Source organism: Staurois parvus, unplaced genomic scaffold, assembly GCF_062004578.1.
Source record: "Staurois parvus isolate SC_StPar_1 unplaced genomic scaffold, SC_StPar_1.0 ptg000768l, whole genome shotgun sequence".
NCBI classification, from domain to species: Eukaryota; Metazoa; Chordata; class Amphibia; order Anura; family Ranidae; genus Staurois; species Staurois parvus.
The window spans coordinates 1159312-1179078 of NW_028318564.1; the positions used below are offsets into that span (position 1 = coordinate 1159312).

Consider the following 19767-nt stretch of genomic DNA (forward strand, 5'->3'; position numbering starts at 1 on the left):
CATTTCAAGTGTGCTATTTGCATTTGGAATCTGTTGCTGTCAACTCTCAAGATGAGGTCCAAAGAGGTGTCACTATCAGTGAAGCAAGCCATCATTAGGCTGAAAATACAAAAACCCATCAGAGAGATAGCAAAAACATTAGGCGTGGCCAAAACAACTGTTTGGAACATTGTTAAAAAGAAGGAATGCACCGGTGAGCTCAGCAACACCAAAAGACCTGAAAGACCATGGAAAACAGCTGTGGTGGATGACCAAAGAATTCTTTCCCTGGTGAAGAAAACACCCTTCACAATAGTTGGCCAGATCAAGAACATTCTCCAGGAGGTAGGTGTATGTGTGTCAAAGTCAACAATCAAGAGAAGACTTCACCAGAGTGAATACAGAGGGTTCACCACAAGATGTAAACCATTGGTAAACCTCAAAAACAGGAAGGCCAGATTAGAGTTTGCCAAACGACATCTAAAAAAGCCTTCACAGTTCTGGAACAACATCCTATGGACAGATGAGACCAAGATCAACTTGTACCAGAGTGATGGGAAGAGAAGAGTATGGAGAAGGAAAGGAACTGCTCATGATCCTAAGCATACCACCTCATCAGTGAAGCATGGTGGTGGTAGTGTCATGGCGTGGGCATGTATGGCTGCCAATGGAACTGGTTCTCTTGTATTTATTGATGATGTGACTGCTGACAAAAGCAGCAGGATGAATTCTGAAGTGTTTCGGGCAATATTATCTGCTCATATTCATCCAAATGCTTCAGAACTCATTGGACGCCGCTTCACAGTGCAGATGGACAATGACCCAAAGCATACTGCAAAAGCAACCAAAGAGTTTTTTAAGGGAAAGAAGTGGAATGTTATGCAATGGCCATGTCAATCACCTGACCTGAATCCGATTGAGCATGCATTTCACTTTCTGAAGACAAAACTGAAGGGAAAATGCCCCAAGAACAAGCAGGAACTGAAGACAGTTGCAGTAGAGGCCTGGCAGAGCATCACCTGGGATGAAACCCAGTGTCTGGTGATGTCTATGCGTTCCAGACTTCAGGCTGTAATTGACTGTAAAGGATTTGCAACCAAGTATTAAAAAGTGAAAGTTTGATTTATGATTATTATTCTGTCCCATTACTTTTGGTCCCTTAACAAGTGGGAGGCACATATGCAAACTGTTGTAATACCTACACCGTTCACCTTATTTGGATGTAAATACCCTCAAATCAAAGCTGACAGTCTGCAGTTAAAGCACATCTTGTTTATTTCATTTCAAATCCATTGTGGTGGTGTGTAAAGCCAAAAATGTTAGAATTGTGTTGATGTCCCAATATTTATGGACCTGACTGTACATTGATCATTATAGATATTGAGAATAAGGGGAATGATGGTCCCAACCATTTGAGGGTGAAGAGGAAGAAAGGGAGTGAGGAAGGGTCCATGTCATAGACCTAGAGCCTAACCACCAGGAGCTATGGCTACGATGAGACAGGGTTCATAAATCTGAGTGCATAGGAAATCAACGCAGCAAAAGCTTTAGTGACTTTTCATGGGAGTCATTAAGGATACTAGAAAGACTTTTGGTTTAGATATGCTTTTATTTTTAAGTTCAGTGACTTGTCAGGAAAAAATACTGCATGTTGTACATCACTGACATTTTTTCTGATGCATGTGCTCAATTTTTCCATCAGACCTATTGTCCTTAATCGTGATCTATGGTCACATCATACACTTTTATTGTATAATATTAGCATTGCAATTATTATTTACAATAACTGCAATTGGGGGTTCTGAATGTCAGCTGGCCATCCTCTTTCCACAACTTCCTGAATTTCCTGCATGCTTTTCATCTTCTCTTCTGCTGTTTATTTCAGTTACTAAGGACGCCATATCCCATGGTGCCTTAGTGCTCGCAAGCAGTGATTCCTGTACTTACTTCACCGTCTGAAACTCCTCCTTGCAGCACCTCCATAGTTCAGAAGGCAGGCTCTGTGAAATGTGCGACACAGCAGCGGCTACTCACGAGGCATGGTGAATACATGTCACATACATCTGCCTGCATACCTATATGTATGCATAGATTTTCATTCATGTGCATTTTAGAGTCTTTAAATTTTCTATGGGTACTTAACAAGCATCTGCATCTTTTTTTCCGCTATATGTAGGGACAAATTGTGTGCCTTGTGGTGTCTTAAATGGTCAGGTGCTTTAAGGGCTCATTTGAAGTGAATAAAAACACCCCAAAAACAAATGCGAACTGTGCATGTCCAACTTACATTAATGCAAATTAAAGTGCACACACTTAGATGTGCTAAATGTTTTGGAAACAAGTGTAAAAATCATTTTGGTATGCAGTTGGAAACTTTGGTAAACCAAACAGCAGTGCCTACTCAGTGCATGGTGAATACCTGTCACAGAATTCAATTCAACTAAATGTGTGCAGATCTTCACAAATTAAAGGATAAGTTCACTTTAAAACTTTCCAGGTAAAAAAAAAATGTGCATTTATTTTGTTATTTTTTTGGAGCCTGTAAAGCATTGCACCAGTGATCTGCACATCACTGGTGCCATGCAGGTCTCCAGCAGACTGTCAATTTAACCAGTTGTCAACCGGGCTATAGCCGAATGATGGCTACAGTGTAGCTGGCCAGTTCTGGGAGGGAGTCATATGACGCCCTCCCGTGATCGTGTTTTCTGCGCCCCACCTGTGGTGTGCATCAGCAAGTGTCTGTGACTACTGTGTCCCATGGACACAGCGCATCAAGGATTGGGGCAAAGGGCCAATCACAATGGCCCTTTACCATGTGATCGTTCTGTCCAATGGACGAGCAATTACTTTGTAAATAAAGCAGGGTCATGCCTGGGGTGGCTCTCTCCTCAGTTACACAGTTTTTACTTCTGTACTGTGCTCATCAGTGCCCTATAGTATCCATAAGTGCCCTGTGGTCCTCATTGATGCCACATCAGATCCTCATCAGTGCCCTATAGTGCCCATCAGTGAGTACTTATCACTGTCCATCAGTGCTGCCTCATCACTGCAGCTTATCAGTACACAACAGTGCCCATCAGTGCCCTACTACGTCCAGCAGTGCTGTCTCATCACTGCAGCTTATCAGTGTAGATCAGTGTCGCCCTGAGGGGATCATCAGCCCCCATCAGTGCTGCCACATCAGTGCCAGCTTATCAGTGAAGTGCATTAGTGCACATCAGAGCAGCCTCATCAGCACCCATCAGTGCACCCTCGTCAGCATCCAGCAGTGCGCCCTCATCAGCATACATCAGTGCACCCTCATCAGCACCAACCAGTGTGCCCTCATCAGCACTCATCAGTGCACCATTAACCGCACCTATCAGTGCACCCTCATCAGGATTCATCACTGCACCCTCATCAGCACCCATCAGTGCACCCTCATCAGCTCCCATCAGTGCACTCTCATTAGCACCCAGTAGTTCAGCCTCATCAGCACCCAACAGTGCATCCTTATCAGCGCCCAGGTGCTACTTGGATGCTGGGCCCCTGTATGTGGCCAGGCTGTGGAAAAGTCTCACACATGTGGTATCACCATACTAAGGAGGAGTAGCAGATTGTGTTTTGTGGTGTATTTTTTGGTATTTACATGCTATGTGTTAGAAATATCTTATAAATGGACAACTTTGTGTAACAAAAAATGTTTTCAATTTCTTAAAACATTTTCCAAAAGCTTGTGGAAAAAATTATATGTTCAAAAGATGCATTATGCCGCTTGGAATATATGTTGATGTGTTTGGTTCTCAAAATGGGGTCATTTTGTGGGTAATTCCATTGTCCTGGTTCTTCAGGGCCTTCAAAAGTGTAATAGGTAGTCAAGATATTGATGTGTAATCTATGTACCTCGAACACCTGCTGGTGCTCCTTGCATGTGGGGCCTCTGTATGTGGCCAGGCTGGGGAAAAGTCTGACACATGAGGTATCACCATACTCAGGAGGAGTAGCAGAATTTGTTTTGCGGTGTAGTTTGCAAGTATGCCTATGCTATGTGTGAGAAATAGCCTGTTAATATGAAAATTTGTGAAAACAAATTCTTAATTTTCCAAAGAATTGTGGAAAAAAGTTACAACTGCAAAAAACTCACCATGCCTCTAAATACTTTGGAATGTCTACTTTCCAAAAAGGGGTCATGTGAGGGGGTATTTGTACTGTCCTGGCTTGTTAGGGCCTCAAGAAATGAGATAGGCCGTCAGTACATCAGGTGTGATCAATTTTCAATGATTGGTACCATAGCTTGTAGACTCTATAGCATTCACACAGACCAAATAATATACACTGATTTGGGTTATTTTTACCAAAGAAATGTAGCAGTATAAATTTTGGTCAAAATTTATGAAGAAAAATTACTTAGAAAAATGCATTCTTTTTCAAAATTGTCTGTCTTTTTTCATTTATAGCAAACCCAATCGTTATTAAATACCATCAAAAGAAAGTTCTATTTGTGTGAAAAAATTACAAATTTCATATAGGTTCAGTGTTGCATGACTGAGTAATTATTCAACGTGCGACAGCGCTGAAAGCTGAAAATTGGCCTGGGCAGGAAGGGGGTATAAGTGCCCGGTATGCAAGTGGTTAATCCGTGTGCTCGTACCTCATACAAGCAAACCGTTCAACACTGACAGGAAGTCCGTGCCATGGTTGTTCATTAAGAACTAATCACCAACACTCACAAATTATATCAGTACTTGTAGGTCATTCATTCACAGAACTCTGTGAATAAATGTCTCAGCCATGTTGGGTGGTGCCCCGCTCAGCCGTGCTGATTTCAAAAACTGACAGCTAGTGCAGGGAACTTCTTCCTATACTGCTGTCACACGGAGTGAGGGGATTGGGCATCGGCTGAAACAGTGTAAACTTGTTACATGTTCCACCCTAAAACATGTTCCCAAAAGTGAACTTATCCTTTAAATTTACAAACTTCAAGATTATTCAGAATTATAAGAGTAGGCTATAAATAAAATAAAATCCAATCTTTATATTTTGACCATAAATACGCTTTAAAGTGTTACTAAACCCACAACAGTAAAATCAGTCTATATATGCAGCAAAGCATGCTTGTTATACTCACTGTGGAACTCAATGGGTTAATCCTCTGCATTGTGTAAAAAGGCTGTTTGATCCAGACTTCTCTGATCCTCCTCTTCTTCTAGTGTCCCCCTCTTATCTCCTGATAAGACATATCTTGTGGAGACACTCTGTACATGTTCAGTTTGGTGTGTATTACTAGAGATATTTTTTTGTTTCTTGGGAGAGTGAATGTGATCAGCACAGGGACAATCAGCACTGTCCAGACAGAGGTCAGTGGTTCTGCATCCTCCTAGAGCAGGAAGAAAACTCCTCCCACAGGCTTTAAGCAGTGCTCTGCTGGAGAATGATAGAAGTCACAAGACTGCTCTAACTGCTGATGAGAAAAGGTATTTAGCAGTTTATATTTACTGAAATAATTGCACTTCCATGTTGTGTGTACTGTGGGAGACCAGATAGAGTGAATGCAGGGTCCTGGGTTTAGTAACACTTTAAGAAAAAGTATACATATAATGAGTAATAACAAGTGATGCCCCATGATCTACTTTGGGTTTTCCACCAGAATGAAACACCACCATATTATTATAAAGAGTTATTTGATTATCATGGAAACCCAAAAGTAGTATAGTCCTTTTTCTCCAAAAGAAAGATCTGAATGGCTGAATTTTGAATAAGGACAAACAAATCTCTTACTATCAGCCCTATCTCAAGAGCATCCTAAATCTTACAACCTACTGCATCTCTATCCCTTCTAATTTTCTTTTTCCTTGATTTAGGGCAAATTGATGAAAATACACCATATGAACAAGCTCTTAGATAAAAAAAAATGACCCAAAATGCATCTATAACAGCATTTATAAAATGTCAAGGTTTTTAACAGCTCTAAAAATGTATAATAAATATTCAGTGAAGACAGCTCTGAACTGGGTTATATTTTATGTGAAAAGTTCACAGGACAATTGATGAGGAAAAAATGAAGGCAATTGTCCTTTACTAGCAGGCAGAAAACATCTCCTGTTTTTGCTCTACTGGAAGCTGCAGCAAGCAACATGTACCAGAGGGGTTAAACTGTGTCATTTCAAAAGTATTCTTTGAAGAGATTTTTGCATAGAAGCAGCAGAAAATATCATCCCGTAAAAGCAACCAAGTGTGCCATATTTCAAGGGCATTTTTCACTAGTAATGAGCAGTCACAAAATGTGATTTAATAAATGCTATTTCAACCTTAAGGAACCTTGGATATCTAATGTTCTGAGAGCAGTGCTTACGCTGGGTCCATAGTGAAACCCTGAAATTGCTAATGAGATCTTTTTAAGCAATGACATGCTTTGCAAATTGTAACAAAGAAGAGTTTACAGAAATTGACGTGGGCAATTATGGAACAAGGTTAATGATCGTATTCCTAAGTGAAATAGTTTAATGTTTCTGATATATACTGATTATATCAAATTATAACAGAGCACACAACTGCTTGTCATCAGGCCTTCCATGACAAAGATGCTCCTCTAGAACTGTCGCTGCCATTTTAGAATCTGGATTATGTTATTTTTATTTTTTTATTTTCATTGTTCATCTGGTTATGTTTTGTACACATGAAATGCCTGTTTTTGTTTTAGCTTGTAGCCTGAAGACAGGAATTTCTAAAACAAGATGCTAATGTATTCATTGCTTTAGGGATGTTTGCAGTAATACTATTCATTCAGCTTAGAACGAGTTAATCAATTTGTCATACTTAACTATGTAAATTCCACTCCATCTAACATCATGGTCCGTTGTAGGGTACATTTAATTATCTGAATATATTAATACTGCTTAAAAGATGGAATTATTATAATATAACCTGTTGTATTTGACCTGGGAGCAGCTAAAATATAATAGTTATCAGTGGTGGGATTTTGGAAATTGTGATGTAGTGTGATGGCATGCAGCAATAAACTGAACTTTAGAATGTATGCATGTCTGTAAACGGCCAGACTTTGTGTTGCAGATGACGGTGGTTAATTGGCCCAAAATGACCAGGGCTGTCTTAAACTAAGCAGATTTGAAATTAATAGAATCGATGTTGGGGATAACAGAAAGTACACTTTGACAATAGAAACTGTCACCCTGAATTTGCTGTCATATTTTAACCTATGGCCTGGGCCAAGTGATCATAGATAGTCTGAATAGGATTTTGCCACCCACTGACACGTGAGTCACTGTGTATGCATGCCATAGGGGTTAATGTGCCTTCTTAAAGACTCTAAAGGCTAGATAATTAGTCCACTTGTTTCTTTTTTTTTTCAAAAACAAGTATATGTATGTACTATATATAACATCTCAATCCTTCACTACCAAATATAGAGGAGGGTCCAAGTATGCTTTTTGGTATTTCCACATGGGATGTGTATCTCTCTCTCGCTCTCTACATTGTTTGTTTCATACATTTAGATTCAGAATACTCTATTAACCCCAACAGGGAAATTATTCAATTGCACAAAAAATGAAGACAAAAATAAAAAATCACAACTAACAAATAATTAAAGTCACAATAACAAAATATGAAGTCACCAATAAAGGCAAGTTAGTATATACAATAACCATAAATTAAAGCGGAACTTCACTCTCTCAATCAAAATGAACTATTTTTAATCCATATGCTGTTAGCATTAGTAAATAGATTGGAAAGTATATCATGTTTACTTGTTTTAAAAAGTTTTTTTTACATTTCTTCAGTTACTTCCTGGTTTCTATGCCTAGGCAAATTATGGCATACCTTCCAGGAGTCTTCAGGAGGGAAGGGATGGTTCACAGCTCAGCAATGCCTGATCTAAGGGTAGATGGTGTCCAGGAAGTGTATGCTACATTAATCATCTACCCTTACTCAACATGGCCATACATGTGTATCTATTTGTATATTTATTTTTAGCTAACAAGGAGAACTGGTTTTGGTGTTTGTGTGTTCTCAGTACATTTATTGGTACCTCACCATCTCCTATTGCCCAGACTATCCCCTATAGGCTTTTTAAATCTTTGTTTTTAAAATGTATGTGTTTTAAGTTTATATTTATTTTTATACTGGATTTTCCTATTCCTGAGAAATACATCATGCAGTGCTATGTGTTTGTTTGCCCATTGGAGACATTAAGGAGTTAAGGAATCTTTAGAGGAAGGAATAAATTCCAAGAAGCTGTGCCATTCAGCCATTTCCGTTGACAGTTGGAAGGGTGAAATGTGTTGGAGCGGGGCTGTATAGCAACTGGAAGTGACGTTCATGGCAACTAGAAGTGACATTCTGTGTAGGGTTGGGCACAATTTCCATTACATTCACATTATATGTTGCTGCTTTGACCTGCACAGCAAAATTGATATCTGATTTTTTTTTAATCCTTTAATAAATGTGCTTTTCTTACTGGATTACACTATTGGAGCATTTTTTTATATTCTAATATTGGGGAGAAATGTTCAGGATGGCTGCCGGGATGAACCAGCATCTGTAATAAGAGAGGCATATATTTCTTCATGTCTGCTGGGGAGTGGTGGAGCAATGAAGCACTGGTGTGGCATTTTGGAAGATTTAGCTGTGTCTCATGAATTTTAGGGTGTGTTTGTACATGAGTCACTGTTATGTTGAACTTTTTTTTCATTTATTTCACAAGTGGACACTGGGTGGTTTTTAGATTATAATATTTATATAAAGGAATTGTTTTATGGTATTTTATGTGATAGATCACAGCGCTACTTTGATGTCTGCATTCACTTTATTTTTTCTAAGTCTTGTCTTCTGAGTCATTCTTAAAGGAGCCTCCTAAAGTGGCTGCACGCGGCTGGGTTTCTGAAGTCTGATCATGTTAACGTTAGACCATGTTGGGTTCAGAAGGTGTTCCTTATTGTATTGATTTGGAAAAATAAAAAAAAAACTGGATCTAAATTGTAGATGTATTAATTACTAGTCATATTCCTTTTTTTTCTATTAAAAATGTAAACCTATCTGGTTGTTGAAGCAGCAACTTACTTTTTGTTCCACTTTAGTATTGTCCCTTTGTATATGCATGTAATGTGATCATGATTCAAAAGGATTATAATGGAAATTTTGCATTTGCTTCTTAACAAAACCAGACAGCTTCCAAGATTCATAGGTGCCTGCGAGGTAAATATCAGTTATGGAGCAAGCATGTATGTAAGAGAAAATCCACCTAATCATTGCAATATATCCAAGTTTTCTTATTCAGTGTGTAACATATAAAAACTGTTTGCATTGTATTTTATCATTTTTTGAAAAAGAAAAATGATACTGTAGTAAATAATTTTGTAATGGTAAACCTATCTAATTACTAATCAAACAGCTTTGTTGATATTACGGACACTTGTGGTCCTATAAAATATTTCTTTTGTGCTTGTTTTACTAATGTATTTATATCATTTACTTCTACAGCTTTGATAGCCATTGGACAGTACAGCAACACAATAGAGACGGTGGACGTTGGATGGTGTAAGGAGATAACAGATCAAGGAGCAACATTGATTGCACAAAGTAGCAAATCCATACGGTATTTGGGTTTGATGAGATGTGATCAGGTGAGATTTTTCATTTTGCCGATGATGTGTAACAATCACTTTTAAATCACAAATCGTTTAGCTGTGTTTGTAGCCCTCTGTAAATGTTTTGTGAACATTTTAAGTGAATAGAAATTTTAAAACCTTATTAGAAGTAGAGTAGTTGTGGTTTTCATCATCATCATGAGTTTTTTTTTTTTATTTTCTGTTAATTTAAATTACTTTAGAATATTGGCAACTATGTAGGTTTTTGTCCGTAGCAGTTGGCAATAGTCACCAGGTGATTTGAATATGCAGTATTCGATTTATTTGTACATCGTGTTGAAGAACTTTGGTTTAAAACTTTAATGAGAAAGAAAACCGGAACTGTTTGAAAAGGTTTGCATAAACATTGGGAGAATATGTAGACTATATCCAGGGGGGTTTTTCTTATCACAATTTAAACCTGTTGCATGATGTTGCAAATGTGTTCTTTGAAAGGTGGATTTTAAAGAAATGATGACTGGGTTGTATGCATCTACCTCCTATTATTGGACACTGGCAAATCAGAGATATGAGGACCCCACATATAACCCCTCCCTCTCTCGGTATTACTCAGTTTTTTATAGAGTCCTTAGGTGATGGATCCCTCTCTCTCTCCTGGGGTAAATTACTGGTTTCCGCCAGAACTTTTCTGAGTGCTTTTCTTCTTCCAATACCAGCTGTGCACCAGGATCTACAGCTAATTTTACAACTTCTGTATTGTTGCCCTAGGCACGCCGATGGAAACGTTCCAGCAGGCCTATGGTAAACTATTTACAGGTAGCATTTAACTCCTCATGCTCCACAATAGGTCTATTAGTATCGTTTGTTGGTAATGTCTCACTTGTATGCTGTTTATACAGTGGCCAATGGTGACTTTGTCCCAGTTGGCTGTTTACCCCCCCCCCTTCTTCACAGTGAGTTCATGATTATCCTTATTGATAATGTCTCACTTGTATACTGCTTGTATTGTGGCCTATGGTGACTTAGTCATGGTTAGCCATTAACCCCTCCTGCTCCACAGTTGGTCCCTGAGTATACTTTTTTTTTGCTAAGGACTCACTTGTATATTGTCTGTGTAGAGGCCTAAGGTGACTCTGTCATTTATGGCTGTTAACTTTTTCTGCTCTGTAGTGGATTTCTAAGTACTTTTTGTTGGTGATTTCTCACTTGTGTTCTGTTTGTACAGTGGCTTATGATGACCTATCATGGATGACTATGGGCACCCCCCTCTGTGTATGAGATCTGCAAGTACCCCATGTTTGTAAAGTCTCACTTGTATACCTTTACACACAGTCCTGTGGAAATTTCGGCACAGGCACCATAGTCACTTTCTGCCCCTTGGTGGATCCATGAGTAGACCATTGTGGGTAGTATCTTTCCTAGTTGCACTGCCATCGGCTTTTCTTGCTCTGCAGTGGCCTATTAGCACCCCTTGTGTGTGCTATCTCCCTTTTTTTAGGCCTTGTTTGAACTTTCAGTTTTCCATTTTACCATTTGGCTTTTCTCTGGCCTCATGGGTCTTCCTGAAAGTACTGGCTCCCATTTTAGCTATGCTTGAATCTCAAGGTGTCCACATGGTTGGCTATCTGAATGACCTGCAGTTACAAGACCACTTTGTTCAGTAACTCACTGTCACTCTCAACTTCAGACACATCTTCTACCTCTGAACTCCTGCCCTGTATCCTTGTACCAGATCATTGAATAACTAAAGAGTGAAGCCAGGATTGGGATAAAAGCCCTGAGGACTGTCACAGGACATCAGTGGCAGTTCCTAAATTGCTATCCTCATGAATTCACTTTAATCTCAGCTTTTGTATTTGTCCCTGAGAAGTCAACCTGTCTTAAATAAATTATGCAGAATGTGCCTTCACATCAATTAATTCTGGGTTAATTCAGTCAGAATGTCAATGATAATACACATAAAAGCAGACAAGTACCATATCTCCAGGATGAAATGGTTTTTGGTTTGCCATAACTGAACAGAAGAAAAAGAAGACAGTATTATCTTAAATAGATTTTTTTAGAAATTGCTTTCAGCTGAAGAAATGATTAAGAATGGGTATTGAGGGCCAGCATCCGGACAAAACAAAGCTTAGATAGGAGTGGGAGTTAAATAAGGACAAAATAGTGAGCATGGATATGGTGCTTGTGCAGTATTGCTGACAGAGAGATGGTACAGCACAGACTAAAGTTATGTTCAGTTAACAGATCCTTAAAAGGGAAACTATTATGTTAAAAAAATGATATTTTAAATTGTATTTTTTTTTTACAATTTTTTTAAATAACCTTTGTTTTACATTTAATACTGTGTGCACCCTTGACACCAGTGTTACAGATCATTATGGGTTTTTTAAAAAAAGTGGGAGTTTTTTTTACAGGCAACCGCTAGAGATGTGGTAGAGAGGGCCAATGGAAGGGGAAAAGTAAGTTCTCCTTGAGCTAATGAGCTCTATAGGAAACAAGGTAGGTATTTTTCAGCAAACCCAATAAGAATGGACAAAAAAAATATAAAAAGCAACCAAAGTTCCACCTGCTGGCTAGAAATTAAATAAATAAAATATTTATATGCAGTATTTCATAATATCCTCACAGAAAGAAAATAGGATTTTTTTATTTACCTGTACACTTTTTCTCTTGAAGTACTGGACAAAGGCATGGTCATAGACAACGGGTTTATATGCTTCCTTGCCAAAGAGAGAAATGACTGTCCCAACTCCAATGTCAGACTGGAAACACATCAAGCCAGGGATAGTCTAGCTCTGGATGATAAACACATGGGGCAGTGCAGAGATTGCATCTTCATGTCCCACGCAGCCCTAATGTCAGGCTGCAGCAGTCAGGCATAAGACACAGTCTTGAAAGGGGCTACAGTCAGCCCTGAGTTATCCCATGAGGTTGGAGGGCAGACTTCTGGATTTACAGCATAGAATGCTAGTGCGTCATGATAGCATGAAAGCTGAACATGAAGAGGAACTTCATCTTTCAGCATGACAATGACCCAAAGCATACATCCAAACCAACAAAGGAATGGCTTCACCAGAAGAAGATGAAAGTTTTGGAATGGCCCAGCCAGAGCCCAGACCTGAATCTGATCGAGAATCTGTGGGGTGATCTGAAGAGGGCTGTGCACGGGAGATGCCCTCGCAATCTTACAGATTTGGAGTGTTTTTGCAAGGAAGAGTGGGCAAATATTGCCAAGTCAAGATGTGCCATGCTGATAGACTCATACCCAAAAAAGATTGAGTGCTGTAGTAAAATCAAAACGTGCTTCAACAAAGTATTAATTTAAGGTTGTGCACACTTATGCAACCATATTATTTTAGTTTTTTATTTTCCTTCCCTCCACATAAGAGATTTCAGTTTGTTCAATTTGTTTCAATTGAGTTGTACAGTTTATAGGTCACAATAAGACTACTTTCACACTGATCTACCACAATAACGCATAAGCATTTTTTACTGCAATTTTGCCACGGTTTCTGAGCATTTTTTTAAGGACACGAAACTTAAAAACTGCACCAAAAATGCTTCTCAGAGGTGTTTTTGAGGCTCTTTTCAAGTGTTTTCCATTGATGTCAATGGGAAGAGGCATTTTTGGGGCGTTTTTTTTTTAACTCATCAAACATGCTCCAAAGATGCTGCAAGCAGGATTTTTTACACCGCACCATAAGTGCAACGCCTCAGTGTGAAAACATACATAGATATATAGAGCATCCAGAAAGTATTCACAGAGCTTAACTTTTGCCACATTTTGTTATGTTTCAGCATTATTCCAAAATTGATTAAATTCATTTTTTTCTCAACATTCTACAAACAATACCCTATAATGACAACATGAAAGAAGTTCATTTTGAAATGTTTGCAATTTATTAAAAAATAAAAAAACACATGTACATAAATATTCACAGCCTTTGCCATGACACTCAAAATTGAGCTCTGGTGCATCCTGTTCCCACTGATCATCAGATGTTTACACAACTTGATTGGAGTCCACCTATGGGAAATGCAGTTGATTGGACATGATTAGGAAAGGTATAAACCTGTCTATATAAGGTCCCACAGTTGACAGTGCATGTCAGAGCACAAACCAAGCCATGAAGTCCAAGGAATTGTCTGTAGACCTCCGAGACAGGATTGTATCAAGGCACAGATCTGGGGAAGGGTACAGAAAACATTCTGCAGCATTGAAGGTCCCAATAAGCAAAGTGGCCTCCATCATCTGTAAATGGAAGAAGTTTGGAACCACCAGGAATCTTCCTAGAGCAGGCCGCCTGGCCAAAATGAGCGATCAAGGGAGAATGGCCTTAGTCAGGGAGGTAACCAAGCACCCGATGGTCACTCTGAAAGAGCTCCAGTGTTTCTCTGTGGGGAGAGGAGAACCTTCCAGAAGAACAACCATCTCTGCAGCACTCCACCAATCAGGGCTGTATGGTAGAGTGGCCAGATGGAAGCCACTCCTCAGTAAATGGCAAATGGTAGCCCGCCTGGAGTTTGCCAAAAGGCATCTGAGGGACTCTCAGAGCATGAGAAACAAAACTCTCTGGTCTGATGAAACAAAGATTAAACTCTTTGGTCTGAATGCCAAGCGTCATGTCTTGAGGAAAACAGGCACCGCTCACCACCTGGCTAATACCATCCCTACAGTGAAGCATGGTGGTGGCAGCATTTTGATGTGGGGATGTTTTTTAGCGACAGGAACTGGGAGACTAGTCAGGGTCGAAGGAAAGATGAATGCAGCAATGTACAGAGACATCCTTGATGATGAAAACCTGTTCGAGTGCTCTGGACCTTTGACTGGGGTGACGGTTCATCTTTCAACAAGACAATGACCCTAAGCATACAGCCCACATAACAAAGGAGTGGCTACGGGTCAACTCTGTGAATGTCCTGGAGTAGCCCAGCCAGAACCCAGACTTGAACCTCTGGAGAGATCTGAAACTGGCTGTGCACCGACACTCCCCATTCAACCTGATGGAGCTTGAAAGGTACTGAGAAAAGAATGGGATAAATTGCCCAAAAATAGGTATGCAAAGCTTGCAGCATCATACTCCAAAACGACTTGAAGCTGTAATTGGTGCGAAGGTACTTCAACAAAGTATTGAGCAAAGGCTATGAATACTTATGTACATGTGTTTTTTTTTTTTTTCCATTATTTTTAATAAATTGCAAAAATTTCTAAATTTCTTTTACGTTGTCATTATGGGATATTGTTTGTAGAATGTTGAGGAAAAAAATAAATTGAATCCATTTTAGAATAAGGCTGTAACATAATAAAATGTGGCAAAAGTTAAGCGCTGTGAATACTTTCTGGATGCACTGTACATTCATATAGATAAGGAAGCATTTTTGTTGAGCTTTTCAGGTGCTTTTTTTAACAGAAAAACAGTTCAAAAACTTCTCAGTGTGAAAGTAACCTTAAGGTGGAAAAAGTTCTGAAATGATTTATCTTTGTCTCATTTTTTTACATCACAGAAACCTGATATTTTAACAGGGGTGTGTAGACTTTTTATATCCACGATAATTGTTTGAATGACAAAGTTGTCAGGATCAACTGCACCAAACCTTTAATATAGAGTAAATTCTATTTCTTTAGTTTATATAGAAAAAGTTAATTGATTTTTGTTATAGAGAATATAGAGAACTCCTGGTACTTTTATCTAATGCTGCCTCAGTTATGCAGTTTAAAAGGTTTGATGTTCTTCCCAGTAGAACCCCAATGAATCCTGAAACCAAAAACAAGGAATTACTAGGTAGTGTTTTACTATTACAACTTCGCTTAACCCCTTCACGCCTAAGGGTAAAACAAATCTAAAGGCCTAAGCACAATTCTGCACCGTTGACATGTGATAGCAAAACCGTACATATCATCACAACTACTTTGCACATCCAGGTGGATTATACCTTGATTTTTTCGAGACAAATTGGGCTTTCATTTGGTGGTAAATGGTAATGGATATCTCCTGATTTTTTTTTATTATCAAAGGAAAACTGGCCAAAAATAGTAAAAAAAAATCCTTTTTTTTATTTAGCTATGTGTTTCTTGTTATGACCATAACCTACCACCAAAGAGCAACCCAAAATAAATTCTCCAGCTCTTGACGATCTCAGCGATACCATATATGTGTATGTTATTTGTTGTTTGTACCCATAGTACAGCCCAGAAACCATAGTGCGCATTTTGTTTTTGTCTTTTTTTTTTTTTTTTTTTTTTACCTAAAACACACTAACACTAACTGACATTAACACTAACTGACACTGATACCAATTTTTTTTAAATCTTGACCTTTGACCCTGACCTTTGACCTTGACCCTGACCTAAACACTAACCCTGGCACTGAACTAGATCAAACCTTGATCTAGGTATTTTTTTTTTTTAATATTTATTTATTTATCTTTTTTTTTTTTTGTACAAACTTTTTTTTTTCTTCTCTCTGACAGGAGTTCGAGAGATACAATGTATCTCTCTTCTCCATTCATAGAGAGAGAGAAAAAAAAAACAAGGGGGCCGGGCTGCACAGTGACTGATCACTATGATAGCCAATCAGAGGCTATCACAGCGATCATGTGACCCGGGACCGGGAGTCCCGGGTCCCGATCGTTAGAACGGGACCCGGTGCTCTCAGTGACACCGCGGTCTCGGTGCTGGGAGCACGCTGAGGGGCGCGCTCCCAACACAAAGACAGGTACGCAAATATGCGGCCCCACGGAAAAAAGCCCAGGTCCGTGAGGCCGCATATTTGTGTTACGTCGGCGTCAAGGGGTTAAAGAACATACAGAAAAATGGGCTCTGGTCACAGTATTAGAAATGCCCTAGTCTTGTGGGAGTTATATTTTAGTATGTAATTGCTTTATTTAACTTATTACAGATACTTGAATTAAATACACAGATCAGCAAATAAAAAACAGTTTAAAATAATAGTAAATACCACCTTCTATAGCTGAGGGAAATTTTTTTTTTTTTAATTTAAATATTTATTAAATTTTTCATATTAATACAAAAATCCAAAAAGGGAAATAATTCTCATACAAGTAGACAATTATATAACATTTCTGCCTTTCCCTTACTAAAAACTCTTTTCCCTCCCATCCCACCACCCCCCCTCCCACCCCTCCCCCCCCTCCTCCCCCTCTGCAGACTCTAGCCCTTTCTAATCTCTTGAGGCTTATTAATTTTTTTTTTTTTTTTTTTTGCTAACATCCTAGTACATATCTTCCTATATTTCTCTTTCAATCCTGCTCTTTCCCACTTTTCCCATCTCCTAGAATAAACTCCCATCCGATCTTCTTGCATATGGTATGATCTTTCCATTCTACCTATCTGGTTTACTCTATTAATCCAGTCTACCTCCTTCGGAACCTCAGCTTTCTGCCAAAACTTGGGTATCAACCCTTTTGCCGCATTCAAGAAGTACCAAATACCTGAATCTTTATATTTATTTACGGATGTCTCCACATTATGTAGGAGGCACGTCGTTGGGTCTAACCCTATGTCAAATCCAGTTATTTCTTCAATTAATTTAACTATTATCTTCCAAAAAGCCTGGATTTTCGGACATTCCCACCATATGTGAAACACCGTGCCTATCTCTCCAAATCCTCTCCAACACATATTTGAGTTTTCCCCATTCATCTTGTGCTCTACACTCGGTGTAATGTGCCATCGTGTCATACACTTATAATTAACCTCAACCTCTCTCACACTAACATTATCGTGTATCAATCTAAACATCTTTCTCTGTCTATCTTCATCAAACCCAACTCCCATATCCCTTTCCCATTTTGTCATAAAAATGAACTTTGTGTTTGTGTCTAATTCTGTGAGTATTCTATACACTTTTGAGATACCGTGCTTCCCATCCCTTCATGTCTCTAACAACCTTTCAAACATATTCCACTCCTGTTTTATTCTCAGTGGTTTCAGTAGATTTCCAATAAAACTTTTCAATTGATGATATTTCCACTCATCTATTCTGATAAAAATATCTCCCTTCTTCTCTATTAACTCTTTAAGTGATCTCAATTCTCCCTCCACCAAAACATCTCTCAATTGGGTATCCTCCTTTCTAAACCATCTTCCTGATATCTTATTCTTTCCCGGGGGGAAGTACTCAGAATTTGTGAGAGGCATTAAGATAGAATTAAATTCCCATTTCATTTTTTTATGTAAATTGTCCCATACCCTAAAGACATTTAAAGTGTATATACTTGTGCTTTCTTTAAATCCCCTGAACTGTGGTGGGACCCATATCATCTTACTCAATCTATTGCCACTAAGATTATTTTCAATTGTTACCCAACTTTTCCCCTTATGGTTAAATGTCCAGTCATATATTCTTGCTAAAACCACTGCTTTATAGTATCTCTTGACATCTGGTAGGCCCAGTCCCCCTTTCTCTTTAGTCCTACTCAATGTTTCATATGCTATTCTGGGTTTTTTATTCTTCCAAATATATCTTGTTAACATCTTTTTCATTATCTTAAAGAAGGCTTCTGGAATTTTAATTGGTACCATTTGAAATCTATACAGTATTTTAGGCATAATTACCATTTTGACTAGGTTTATACGTCCTATCCAGGATGGATTTCCTCCTTCTAGTCTTTTTAAATCTTCCCTGATCTCATTTATCAAAGAGATATAGTTTAATCTATACAAATGCTTAGATGAGGCAGTGAGTTTTATTCCTAGGTATTTTATCTCTTTTTCTCTCCATATAAAGGGGAATTCTTTTTGTAGTTTTTCTTTTTCATTCTTTGGTATATTAATATTCAGGATCTCTGTTTTCGTTGGATTAATTTTTAAATTTGATAGTTCACCATACTCCTTCAGTATCTTCATTATATTTGGGAGAGTTATTCGGGGATTCCCCACATAGAACAATAAGTCGTCCGCAAAGGCCGCTACTTTATGTTCTATGGATTCTATCTGAATTCCCTTTACCGATCCACTATTTCTTATTATTGACAACAGAGGTTCAAGTGACAATACATATAGCAGAGGGGACAGTGGGCAGCCCTGTCTTGTACCATTAGACATTCCGATGGGTTCTGATCTCTCCCCATTTACCGTGATGATTGCAGTAGGCTCCCTATATAATTTACTTATCCACTCTCGCATTCTATCACCTATCCCCAGCACTTTTAAGTTGTCCATCATAAAGCCCCAATCCACTCTATCAAATGCCTTTTCTGCATCAATTGACAAGAGCACCACCGGGGCTTTCCCTTTTCTACTTTTCTGAATAAGCATCAGGGTTCTCAAGCCGTTATCTCTACCTTCTCTCCCCGGTACAAAGCCCACCTGGTCTCCATGGATCCATTCAGGCATCAGATCCCTCAACCTGTTTGCTAACACCTTTGCATACAGTTTAGTGTCTGTGTTCAATAATGAGATAGGTCTGTAGCTGGAGCACTGAGATGGATCTTTTCCCTCCTTGTGTATAAGTACTACATGGGCCTGTAGGGATTCTCTCCTCACTTCCATCCCACCTCCCATAGCATTCATATATTTCTCCAACTTGGGTAGCAGTACTTCACTAAATTTCTTGTAGTACTTAACTGTATATCCATCTGGGCCTGGGCTTTTTCCCCCCCCCGTGCTTCTTAATGCTGTTTTAATTTCTTCCTGGGAGATTTCTGCATCTAGGGAGTTCAACTGTGCTTCACTTAGTTTTGGTAATCCCGTGTTTTTTAAGTATGTCATCTTTTTTTCATTAATTCCCTCTTGGGCTTCTTTTAGGGGGCCTTGGGGGCTAATATTATATAACTTTTTGTAATACTCCGTAAACACTTTAATAATCTCTTTATTTGAGTGGACCAACTCCCCCTTTGAACTTTTTATCTTTTCTATATAATTCCTATTTTTCTTTTTATTCAAAGCTCTCATTAGATATCTTCCTGGTCTGTCTCCCCATCTATATCTCTCGTTCAAAACCCTGTTGTATACTCTTCTCTTCTCCTCATCCATCAACCTCTCTAGCTCATCTTTTTTATCCGATAACCTCTGTCTCGTATCTTTTGTTATTTTCTTCTTATGGATCTGCTCCAAGTCCAATATTTCTTTTAAGAGCCCACTGACCCTCTCTCTTCTTTCCTTTTTCTTCCTTGCTCCTGCCGCAATCAAGATTCCTCTTATGAATACCTTATGGCTTTCCCAGACTGTAGCTATCGA

At 38.8% G+C, this 19767-nt stretch overlaps 1 protein-coding gene across 1 annotated transcript in view; it reads left to right on the top strand.

The window, feature by feature from the left end:
- FBXL17 (F-box and leucine rich repeat protein 17) overlaps positions 1 to 19767 on the top strand; it is a 953351-nt gene that overhangs the window by 907286 nt on the left and 26298 nt on the right. The window contains exon 8 of the mRNA XM_089654419.1: positions 9457 to 9599. Coding sequence (XP_089510545.1) covers positions 9457 to 9599 — 143 coding nt within the window. The remainder of the gene's footprint in view (positions 1 to 9456; positions 9600 to 19767) is intronic.